We start from the raw sequence: 12,501 nt of genomic DNA, 5'->3' as shown, positions 1-12,501 counted from the left end.
TGCGTTTCTGTCTTGGGTTGTATAATGGAAACCAGAGGTCTCACTGACTGCGTGGTGTGTTTCTTTGCAGCCTCTCCTGGCCAGAAAGAATGAGCTGGACAAACTACGAAAAGAGGTCAAGGAGCAGTGGCAGAGGGAGCAAAAGAAAATGGTGAGTGGACAGAGAGGATGGTCGAGCTTTGAAGAGGGCCACACAGATATGTACGCTGACTGACAAGCTTCACTGACCTGGAGGCTCAAACCAAGAATGCTCTTCAAGTGCTTCACCCTGATGTGCACCTTCAAACAAATGCTTTGTCATGTAGACGTGCAGCTTGTCAGGACAATTGTTCTCTTGCATCTATGTGACAGAATCATTTGTCAAACTAATAACCTCAATATAACTGTTAGCTGCCAGACTTGCAATTAAAAGTAATAATAAAAAGTCACTGAGCATTAGTTATGTATGAAATGCTGTGTAAATAACATTGTTCTGTAAAACATTGGTGAAATATACCCATTTAGCTTTTTATTATTATCTTCATTTTTGTGTGTTTACATTTACTTTCTGTGCCTCGGCCTGTGTATGAACTCACCGTGTCGTACGCCTGCAGCACGAAGCAGACAGCGCTCTGAGGAAGGCCCGGCTGCTGCAGACCCAGCGGCAGGAGGAGTACGAGAAGGCCAAGGTGTCCACCAGCCGGCTGGAGGAGGAGCAGATCGGAGGAGGAGGAGGAGCGGCGGCGGCCAAACAGCTGGAGAAGAGGCGGAGGCTGGAGGAGGAGGCCCTGCAGAAGGTACAGCGCCTCCTCTGTATGGATCCTTTAGGATTCTGTGGACCCTGAACTCATCTTGACAGTGCTAAACCAAAAAAACATAATGAAGCAGAACATAATCATAAAGTTATTCCATTTCTTAAGGCTTGTGATCATCCCACAGACAAATGACACGATCTTTTGGTTCAAGTTTGCTACTGACGGTGTATTGATATATGTTTTCCTTTAGTTTCAGCAGTTTATTCCAAAAAACATTTCCTTATATAAAACCTTTTGCATCTTTAAGCATCTTCGGTTCATCAGCTGCTGACAGTTTCACAGACAGAGAGTTGAAAATAAACTTCCTGAATCCATTAATTTGATCAGCCAGGGAGTTGAGGAGTTTAAAGAGTTGCTTTCCTTCTTTTTTTTCCAGGCTGAGGAGGCCAGGGATCACTGCAAGGCTTGCCAGGTGGACGTCGGGGTGAAGAGAATCGATCTGGCCAACACCAAGAGCGAGATCATCACTCAGATCCGAGAGATGGTCTCCCAGTGTGATCTCACCCTAAAAGCTGTAAGTCCACATGGTTAGCCTCCTCAGAAATGCACATTTAGATAAAGACAATCTTCTGAATCTTAGCTGATGAGGAGTTGATAGCTGTTGAACCAGACTTTACATGGAGACAGGTGGAGCGTGTGATGCAGGTGTTAACGCTGACCGGTTCTTGTTTCAGGTGACCGTCAACTGGTTCCAGCTCCAGCAGGCCCAGGTTGTCTCTCTACCCGTCAACCACCAGAGCCTGTGTGAAAACGCCAAGCTGTACGAGCCCGGCCAGCGATACATCGACTACGTGAGGAGCTTGCCGACCGACGCGCCTCGCCTCGAGTCCCATTCGTTTGATTCTGCTGCCACGCAAAACACAGGGTGAGACATGGAGATGTAATCTGCAAAGGCTCCCACAATGGTTTGATGGCTGCGGTTGATTTTCTAATCTGATCCCCTTTGAACTTTGTCGCTGTACAGTTTGCGAGCTTTACTGGAAGCTCGCTGAATTAAACCGAAAACTGATGCTTCCTTTAAGCTGAACTACGTCAGTCCTTTCTGTTAACGGTGTTTGTGTTTACAGATGTTATCAAGGGAAGTGATTCATTTGTCCGAGTTGTGGCTCTCAGAGGGGCTCGGTTTACAATTTGATTAGATGCATTTTAGTAAATATGTTTCAGCATCAGTGTGTGTTGTGAAGACACCGAGGAGCTGCGTGACTGTTGACCTGGCTGGCGAGAGGTGGAGAGAAAGAGTGAAAGAGCTTGTTTTGGAAAACGTAAAACAATTGGGTTGGAGAGGGCTTCCTGCGGAAATGACTGTGGTCACGGGAGAGAGGAGCTGGGGCAGTGGGCTTTACCATCAGCGCCCCTCTTTGAACATTTTCAGTAGCTTTTCAACTGCGTGCACGCTGTGACTGACGAAGAACGAAAATGGAAAACGCAGTGGTCACTCTACGGCTGCGTCGGGTTTAACACCCGGCTCCCGTCAAGGCTCTGGTTAAAAATAGGTAGTTTCCTTTTTGGGAGAGTTTTGTTGACACAGGTTTGCGGTCACACACACACTAACACTAACACACACACACACACGTATGAGACAGATGGAAATGAGAGCGTGCTTTGTTCTCACTTAGTTTTCTCCCTCCGCCGCCCACCTCCCCCCTCAACTCTGATCCCCTCTGATCAAAAGAATTCAGCTCGGGAGAGAGGAAATGAAACTTAGGCGCACACGCCCACCCACTCTCACATGCAGCCGCAGCATTGTCCAAGCAAAGGTTAAACTTAGACCGCTGACCTACTTATCGTATATTGTCAGACGCTGTAGGACACTTTGGTAAACAATGAGTGGCATCGTTTGTACAGCAGCCGTTCCCATCCGAGTCCGTTAATCAGCATTAATTAACTGCCGTCGTCGATGAGCTGATCTCGTGATATCGGGATTAATCAGGGCTCTTGTCACTGCTGATAGAATTTGCAAATGTAATTGGTTGTGTGGTGCTGCAGCAGAGGAGCAATTCTAGATAACAATCTGGAGTTGTTTGTGTCAGACATGAATCCTAGACTGTATTGGTGCTGGTTTAAAATGTTTACACTGTGCGTTAGCAGTATTTATATGTGCAGGAAACATGATGTTGTGCTCTTTTTGTGCTATGTTCAGCTTTTTTAGTTAGTTTTTCCGACCCTGAATGTAGGTTCAGAGGGTCAAGGGTGTGGTGGACAGATTATGAAGCCCACTGATTTAAAAAAAAAGTGACTCTAGTCTATATTATAATAATAAATCTACTAATTAAAAAATAAAAAATAAAAAAATTATATGGCAGCTTCAGAAAGCAAAGTTAGGGCTAGTGCTTTACAGTAAAACCAATATTAAATTAGATGAGTAAAGACAACAAGTTCAAACAAATAAATAGGATGGATAGTAGTTTACATGACTGTATAAAGGCTGAGACCCTACAGTGTTGTTATTTGTGAAGAATAACCTAACTAATGTAATAATATAGCTACAACCTGTATTTTAGATTAAAAAAGGACAGATCTTGGCTTAAATAAATGTCCATGATTAATAATATTTACTTTGAGCTCAGGGTATCTTCAGTCGTTTTTTTAAGGTTTGAGTTTTTAATAAAAGTCTGAAATTGATATTAAACACTGGGATGTGAGGTTGTGATTTTACTCAGCACTGATGTCGGTCTGACAAACTTTAAATACAACCTGATTTCATTTCTGTGGAGGATTTAAATACATGTGCTCAATATTTTGCACTGCTCTGAATTCGGCATCAACAAATATCATTACTCTCCTTCCAGGATGCCGTTCAACAAGCGCTCCCTGACCGGCAGCCACTCCTCCCACAGCAACCTGTCGCAGGCGTCCGTGACCTCCGACCTCCTCGGAGGAGACGACGTGGACAGTCCCACCAATGCCCAGCACGCCAAGATCGCAGAGCGCCGCTCCAACGGCAGCACAGACAGCCAAGGTACACCGCTTTAGCATGTTAGCAGCTGACTGAGCAAATGAGACCTGAATCAGAGAGCAACACTGGTTTCTAGAGGTGTAAATACTGTCACGTGTGCGAGCTGTACCCAGGTGCTTTCAGGCAACACTCATTGGTGCATCAGTGATTAACGAGCTTACAACATTAAGGCCAAGTAGAAGCGCCACAGTCTTTTGATAGCCCTAAAGAAATAAAAATCTATCTTTTCTTGCATAATTAACCCCCTTGGAAGGCATTTTGTCTTGGGAAAAAAACACCATAATGACTCCTTTTATCAGCCAGAAACCGTTAAACCTGAAAAAACTGTCAGCTTTCCAACTTCCAACAGTCCTTGAACGACTCATTTGTCAGGAAAATTAACCAAATCTGAGCTTAAAATCCTAATATTTTACTAAAAAAATCACTTTATTCTCCACGTCTCATTCAATAACTTGCCCAAAATAAGTAGCTCACAGTCGCCAAGATTCTGTAAATATAATAAGTAAATAAATAAACTGTTGCTCCCCCGCGCAACAGAGAACCTGTTCCTGATTCAACAGTGATAAACCAGAACTGGTATCACCGGTGAAGTTCTTGGAAAAGTGTTAGTACATGTTAATTCCAGTTGTTTATCTTTTCCAGTGTTTGTTTTTTATGATTTATGTCATTGGACGTGTGTCGTACTGCGCAACAGACGTTCTCTCTAGTTCTAACAGTGGTTGTTCTGTTTCCATAGAGATGCAGGACTTTATACTGCAGTGAGAAATGAGCCCACAGTGACAGGAGAAAAAAAAAATACCCAGAAACTGCTTGGGGTCAAAGTGTTACAGCCGAAAAGTATTCTTATACATGTTCTTCTTAACAGAAATGAAAATAAAGGGTCTTTAAGTTTCCATGACCTGAACTGGAAACAACTATACACTCAAATGTTCCATTTTCTTTAATGCAGTGCTGTATATGTGATTTCTTATCTTTGAATGTGGTCATTTGTTTTCATTCAGCTCTTCGGATTCAGGCTCCATTTCGTCCCTGGACCTCGGCCAATCAGGGTGGAGGGATGTGCAGCGACTCGGAAAGTGCTGGAGGGAGCAGCGAGTCCCGATCCATGGACTCGCCCACTGCAAGCCCCGGTAGGAGCATGAAGACCCTCCAGAGGATCGTTCATTAACAACATGCTATTTTAATATTCTGGGCAAATCTTTTGCAGGTTTAAACTGTCACTTATTATCACTTACTTCACGTTTTATGTTTACGGTCAAGCCAGGAAGCCCAACTGACTATGTCCCCCTCACTAGTTACCCACCATCTAGCTCACACGTGTCAGTCTTTAGTTATCGATGAAGCCACCACACGGTAACAACAGACAGGAGACACATTCCTCAGCTCTGACTCGGGGCAGCGCCCATTTTTTTTCTAGTGAACTTGATGTTCACCCAACTTTGTTGGCATGTTAATCTCAGAATCTCGGGGCATAGCAACCACTGCCTCTTTGTTGAGCGTTGTGCAACTCTACGACTCCACAACGTACACAAACACATAAAGTAGTTGCTCTGCTTTAGGCTGGGTGTCCTCGTGCGTTTCCCCCGTTGCTGTGCAACACTACAGTTGTGTCACCATCTAATATTCTTGTGCTACAGTTTTCCACACCACATCACGCTTCTGGATCTGGTTGTGTTGTTTGTGTTGCTGTTGCGTTTGGCTGGGGATTCTGTACTTGCAGCACTACACCGTTTCTGGGTGTGTCTTCTGTTTTTGCCCCACTTTTCTGAATTTGGCTCTGCCCTCTTAGTCACAGCATTGTTTTTTTCTGGGTATAATTTTGCTTTCGTTTTGTCCTTTTGTGCGTTGAGCTCCAAACATATTGCAGGAATCTGATTCTTAAGGCCAAAAACACAACAGGTGGATGGTGTCAGATTTTTATCTGAATGGTTCCCACAATAAAACTGACAAAGGGGAATACTTATATAAAGACAATTATTTCTTACATTACAGCTTTTCTGAAATGCTTCATTTAAATAAGCAAACAAGGCATTATAGAATTAAATATGCATGAATTTGCAAACATTTCTAGAACAGGCGTCTGTAGACTGGATAAAGCCAGGTTCGAAATTCCTTTTAAATTTTGTTAGAATAAATCTTGTTTTTTCAGCCTAAAATAAAAAATCTGCATTTTAGGAATAAAGTGGTCTATAAATTAGGCTACAAACGATATATGAAACCAGAATACAGAATACAGTGCGTGTACGTTTTCTGCATGTTAGTGCTGCTGAAATGAAGATTTCTTGCATTCCTGCAATTGTATTAAAATGTTAACTAGCAGATATCAAATATATGATATATGTAAAACCTCCACAGCTGATTGCTTACATTAAAACAATTGTTTTTTCTAATGCATTAAATGTGCACTAATTTGCATTCATGTCCAATAGATAAAATGTAGCTGAAGAATCATCAAAAGCTTTGTTTTTGGAAGCTTCCTTTCTATTAGATTTGCCAGTTCATGTGTTTGCCTTAAATCAGAATGTGACGAGCCTTCTCCAAATGTTTGCAAAGAAGAGTTTATTTGAAATCGCTCTTATTTCAAGTAGCTGGCTCGGCTGAAACTTTAAATCACACTATTATGCATTTGCTAGAGAATATCTTCTTGTCAAATATATTTAAAGTCACTGCCCAGTTGATATTTACTATCTCGTTTTTTTATTTTTTTCCTACATAAACTTCTGTGCAGGAATTTGTTGCTTACATTTTTTGGTTGAACAGTAAGACCAGTACTGTCCCTGCCTGGGGGAGGACATCAGCTTGTTGATGCACTATTTCATTAAATGGGGTCACGGTGTTTCCAGTTGCGCTAAAGTGTCTGCAGCCTCCATCTACCAACCCCCCACAGTGTGAACGATGTAGGCGTTCATCCCTGATTAGCCTCTTTATTAGGCTTATCAAAAGAAAAACCATCACCATTAACATGAGCCATTAGGGAGTGATTGATACATGAATGTGGGTGTGAATCACCACCAATCACCTGCTTTAGGTTTCCAGTGGTCCACTAACCCCGCCTGTTTCCCTCGCTGCTTATAAATTTCTACAACGTTCTCGGTATCTTGTCATTCCGACAACTGTAATGAGGAGCACAAGTGGCAGAAAGTAGAAGAGGTGACTTGACATAACTGTGGAGATGTGGGCTTATTGGTGTGTCCTGCCTCACCACTGTTCAGGGGACTTCAAGAGGAGATTACCCAGAACCCCCTCCACCGGCACCATGTCGTCTGCCGATGACCTGGATGAGAGAGAGCCTCCCTCCCCCTCTGATAACGGTGAGTCACACTGATTTAACTCTGATACCTTTGTTCTGTATGTACTGTGTTGTATATGTGCTCGACCATTTAGTTTGTTGTTTTAATATCAGCCTACAAAGTTTAGAACTTGGAATTTACTTGGAAAGTAGTGGCCACATTTTCTTCTTTCTTTTCTGAAATGTGCCCTGTTTGTGTGTGTTCTCGCCAAGAAGAGCGTCTCTTACAATGCCCTTTTACTCCCTGTGCTCTGCAGGTTTAAGCGAGATGATAATAGAGACGGCCAGCTCCCCGGGGCCCTTTAGAAACACCCAGATGTCCAAGGCAGCTCAAACCCACAAGCTGAGGAAGCTTCGGGCGCCCTCCAAGTGCCGCGAGTGCGACAGCCTGGTGGTGTTCCACGGGGCAGAGTGCGAGGAGGTAACCTTGGATTCCTTTCTTTTATTTGAGCTAAACAGCATCCAACCACGACCGTCTGTTTGGACCTTTTTTGTAGTGAATGTCGTCCACAGCATTCAGAGCGTTAGAAGTTCAGGACGGAGATTGCCAAAGCCTCACAACGGCTTCTTTATCACTCGTGGCAGGCAAAAAATCAAACAGAAACAAAAGAGGAACGCCACCTCTCCCCTCATCAAAACGCTTGAATGAGGGAATGAAGGGGAAAAGTTGAAAATGGCCGCGAGCTCTCCTCAGAGACCAGAATCCACCAACTGCTCTCAGCCGGGGGAGCGGGCAGTGGAAACTGAAGACCTTTTGTTCGTCTTCTGAGGAGTCCTTTCCATCGTCCCTGTGAACCCCCCCTCCCTCCGTTGTTGACTTTAGATCAAGTTTCTGTCCATATTTATTAGATACACTGACCCAGACAATAACAAAGCGGTTACTGGAAAAAGTTGATAAAGTGTGTTATGTAACGCTGCTCGACGTATTGACAAGAAACTGACATAAGAATGCATCTGGCTGCAGCGTATGGGACTCATTCAGGGGAAGTGAAGGTTTCCTTGTTGCCTTTTTGGGCTTGATTCAAGGCGTAGCTCCCAAAAAACAGCTATTTTATTGGCACGTATTTCATTTGAACCTCTTGGATTTGATAGTTTGAAAATCTTTGGTAGGAGATACTGTGACCATATGTGCAGATGTATGTTTTTTCACATTAGTTGCATTTACAGTGCAGAGAACTGGTGTGTTTATGTAGTTTGGTTTGTTTCTTCAACTATATTGTTAAACTGAAATCTCTTTTTTAGTTTTTCAGGTGAAGTGTTTGCTCCGTTTCATAACTGGGATACGTGTCCATGTGTTTGCAGTGTTCGTTGGCCTGTCATAAGAAGTGTCTGGAAACCCTGGCCATCCAGTGTGGCCACAAGAAGCTGCAGGGGAGGCTTCACCTGTTCGGCATCGACTTCATCCAGGCGGCGAAGAACAGTCAGGACGGCATCCCCTTCATCATCCGGAAGTGCACGTCAGAAATAGAGAACAGAGCGCTCAACATCAAGGTAACTTCAGTCAGATGGGAAACACGCTCAGCATCTCATGGAACAGAATCGAGAACAGGCTGCCACTGGTTTAAACTCCAAGATGGTTTGGATTGATTGCCTGATTTGATAGACAATGCAGACAATAGACAACGTTGAGAGCTAATTTCCATTAAAACAAAGACACAAGACTAGTGAGTGTAAAGTGAGGTATTGATGTCAGATTGCTCACAGCTCAAATCCTGTTGCCTGTATCAAAAGTTTTGTCTTTGACTTCACTGAAGATCCAATACTATGATATTAAAATTCAAAATAAGACGCGGCAAGGCTGCTAGAGATCGTCAGTGTTGTCAGGGATAGTCAGAGTGTTTTTAGGGAATTTATCCAACATGTCAAAATGAATGGTGCCCCATTAGAGACATACCTGTCACCAAATTGATGTTTGGACCAAGTGAATACCAAGTTTCTTCTCAAGAACTGATCTGAAATGTTATTTTGTAAATGTAATTCATCCTCAGTTCACCATCATGTATTTTCATGCAGCGTATGGTGGGCCCTGTTAATGTTCTGCAACTGTGTGTTCCCACTTTCTCCATGGTGATGGAGAAAATTGCATCTAATTTTCCTGCGTTTGAATGCATTTTGTTTTTGTGCTCTGAAGGGTATCTACCGCGTGAACGGTGCCAAGTCTCGGGTGGAGAAGTTGTGCCAGGCGTTTGAGAATGGCAAGGACCTGGTGGAGCTCTCTGACCTGTATCCTCACGACATCAGCAACGTGCTCAAACTCTACCTGCGACAGGTGGGCTGCTTCTCAAACCTTATCCACAATCTAATAGGTTCTAAGGTGTTGTAAGAAAGTTGCCCATAAACGGATGCGGTCCAAAGCGGTCTCGCTGCCCCGGTGTTTATTTGTCTTTGTTTATTTTTGGCACATGCCTCCCGCCTCTCATCCCCCTCGGTGCTTATCTCCTTTCTAATTCCGTACCACTTGTGTATTTTCGTACATATTTCAGCTGTCTTTGTTTATTATCCGCTTCCTTGATTCGTTTGTTTATCCAATTATTTTTTCTCCCCTCCACACTTTCCAGCTTCCAGAGCCGCTCATCCTGTTTCGCTACTATAACGACTTCATCGGTTTGGCTAAGGAGAGCCAGAGTATCATTGTGGAGGAACTAGAAGCGCTGCGGCTCAGTCCTCCGCCTGTGAACCCGGCCCAGGTCAGCGTGGAGCTCAACCGGGTCTTGTTCAAGATCAAGGATCTGCTGAGGCAGCTGCCGCCGGTTCATCACAAGACGCTGCAGTTCCTCATAGAGCATCTGCACAGGTAGGGATTACAGTGGGCATCCATCGAGTTACTAAATGAATAGAGATTAAGTAGAGAGAACTTGTGATGACGTCCTTCCTCTCTCCAGGGTGACGGAGCGATCGGAGGAGAACAAGATGACAGCGAGCAACCTGGGCATCATCTTCGGCCCGACCCTGATCAAGCCGAGGCAGGCAGATGCGGAGGTTTCCCTTTCCTCTCTGGTGGATTACCCCTATCAGGCGCTCATCGTGGAGCTCCTGATCCGACACTACCAGATGATCTTCGACACCCCCCTCAGCCCTCTAAGCGGTACCTCACCCACAGAGGTCGACGCCCATTCGCGGTCCGACACCCGCTTCACCCACCACGAGAAGGAGCAGCGACTGAGCAGGCACTCCAAGTCGCTGAGTGACATTAAAGAGGTAATTAGTCGTATGTTTTCATCACAAAAATAACTGTTAATTTCATATCAAATGGTGCCTGATGCTTACTGTCTGCTTTCGTCTTACAGCAGAGCTCTAAGGTGTACAAGAGACATTCCTCCATAATTCCTTCTTCGCACTTACTGACCGAGGTTGAGGAGGCCATGCCGAGCCTGGATGGCAGCGACTTTGAACCTGGTCAGTGCTGTTACAGAGCCACATAGATGCCTCAGTTTAAAGTCCACATCATTGCACCTGATATGTTAATGTTTAACCTCTTTTTCGATGTCTCTGTTTAAAGCTGATGAAATGGATTCAGAGGCCCTCAACGGAGTCTTGTCATCAAGTGTCCCCGACGTCCCCAAATCAGGCCTCAGCCGCTCCCACCACATCACAGTCACCAGGGTCCTGCTCCGACACCCTCGCAGCAAACTCTCGTCCCGGCCGGTCAGCATGCCGGCCGAGCGGATACTCAGCCGGGGCCAAATAGACGAGAACAACACCCGGAACAGCGCCGAGCAGGACGACGGGAAAGCAGGCAGCTGTGACCAGTCCATCGAAGAGGTGGACGAGACTGAAAACCCGAAATTGCGAGCGGGCACGCATTACCGGAGTACGTTTATCGACACCCAGACGTTACGCAGAACTTGGGACAAACAGTACAAACATGACGTCACTTCCAGGACTGTCCGGATCGTGGCCAGTTCGTCCACAGAGAGCCCAGCGGTGGACGCCAGCAGCTTATCAGCGTCTGTGCCGTCGGCCTTCTCCCTGGGAACTACAGGAAACACTATTAGCACCCTGTACCCCAACAGACCCTACACAGTCGCAGTGCGACCCAGCAGGACTTTAAGGAGGGAGGACAATGTCACCAAGTACAGCCCCATTGCAACGGCTTTCAGGGCACCCAGGACTCTCCAGCCTCCCCCAGGAACCTTCTACAAGCCTCCTTCAGGGAGCAAATCCAAGGCGCTGCAGAACTGTGCGTTAGCTAACAGCGCCGAGGAAGAGGACGAGGAGGACGATGACGACGAGGACGAGGAGGAGGAACTGGGGATTGAGATAGAGGTGTCTGTGGATGAGCCTCTCGAGGGGGACATCGAGGAGGATCAGGCGGCCATCTCTCAGTCTCCCAGCTCGAGCCCCGAGGAACTGAGTCCAAACCAGGCCAAACCGGTGTACCAGAGACTAAGGCCCAGACGCCTCCAAGAGGTGGAGCACAGAGAGGCTCATTTTGTTTAATCCACTAAACGTCTGTCAGAGCTCAGCGGTGGAATAAGGACAGTGTGTGCCATATGATTTTTAGAGAAACATCTGCAAAGAAAGCGTATGATTGTGGGCACTGCGTGTTATCGTACCTATTATTGTACCGTCGGTCCTCAAAAGACAAACAGGATGCACTTAAAATGCTGTATATTTTTACCATGATTCACAGATCTTTCATTTACCAATCACTTGCTCAGTACACTCTGGCGCCTGCTCAGAATATTTATAATTTTTTTTTTTTTTAAACTGTGCAATTACATTTTTTTTTTTTGTTTGAATATTTTGTATAAAGTTCTTACAGGCTCAGTATCTATGTATGTTTATATACCAAAAAAAAAAGAAGAAGAAAGAAGCTATGTTTGAGAAGTTACAATAGTGCATATAGCCACAACACTGAAACCATTTTGGTGCACTTACCTGACGTCAGTACTCTTCCACAAATCGTTGTCGGAGTGTTTTGCCTACTGTGAGTAAGAGTGTTTTAAACTGTTACGCGTAGGTCATGATTAATCATTTTGCTAATAACCTGTGTATAAAGCAATATAATGACGTTTTGTTGTTACGTGCCGTACTGGCATTTGGTCATGTTATGAAGCACCAGTTGCAAAGGGTATGCATCCACTTGTTTTTATACTGTTGAACTTGGACGGTGTCAACTTATCTGAAAAGCTTTTAGAAAATGCCACCGGATTCTATCTCGGCGTTGTTTTTCTTGATTTTAATATACAATTTACATTTCTTAATAGCCAAAGCTGTTTTGTTTTTTTGTTTTTTTTTACAACCTAAATAGTCCTATCATCAGTAACTGAAATCTTACAGGTTCTTTGTAAGTAAAAGGAAGTACATCATTTATTTAAATGGTATCTGTTTTTCATGGTAATGTACAAGGTTGACAGGATGTTGAAAAGTTCAGTGTAAGAAAACAGGTACATGAGAACAAACACCCTTTTGTAACTTATTAAAATATATCTTACAACTTTCAGCTGTAGTTGTTTTTT

General features: G+C 44.4%; 1 protein-coding gene across 2 annotated transcripts in view; it reads left to right on the top strand.

The window, feature by feature from the left end:
* Positions 1-12,485, top strand: part of arhgap29a (Rho GTPase activating protein 29a) — a 36,911-nt gene extending 24,426 nt beyond the window's left edge. For both annotated transcript variants that reach the window (XM_008304681.1, XM_008304682.1), the window contains 14 exons: positions 71-151; positions 594-776; positions 1,171-1,308; positions 1,469-1,659; positions 3,584-3,753; positions 4,752-4,880; positions 6,963-7,061; positions 7,297-7,460; positions 8,342-8,530; positions 9,171-9,308; positions 9,598-9,833; positions 9,922-10,237; positions 10,327-10,435; positions 10,539-12,485. In XM_008304681.1, coding sequence (XP_008302903.1) covers positions 71-151; positions 594-776; positions 1,171-1,308; positions 1,469-1,659; positions 3,584-3,753; positions 4,752-4,880; positions 6,963-7,061; positions 7,297-7,460; positions 8,342-8,530; positions 9,171-9,308; positions 9,598-9,833; positions 9,922-10,237; positions 10,327-10,435; positions 10,539-11,479 — 3,084 coding nt within the window. In that variant the 3' untranslated portion in view covers positions 11,480-12,485. The remainder of the gene's footprint in view (positions 1-70; positions 152-593; positions 777-1,170; positions 1,309-1,468; positions 1,660-3,583; positions 3,754-4,751; positions 4,881-6,962; positions 7,062-7,296; positions 7,461-8,341; positions 8,531-9,170; positions 9,309-9,597; positions 9,834-9,921; positions 10,238-10,326; positions 10,436-10,538) is intronic.
* The last annotated feature ends 16 nt before the right edge of the window (positions 12,486-12,501 follow it).

The sequence above is a fragment of the Stegastes partitus genome, unplaced genomic scaffold (assembly GCF_000690725.1).
Source record: "Stegastes partitus isolate 25-593 unplaced genomic scaffold, Stegastes_partitus-1.0.2 Scaffold2288, whole genome shotgun sequence".
Taxonomy (NCBI): Eukaryota; Metazoa; Chordata; class Actinopteri; family Pomacentridae; genus Stegastes; species Stegastes partitus.
The sequence above is the reverse complement of the archived record's forward strand: the minus strand, read 5'-3'. Positions and strand labels throughout refer to the sequence as shown.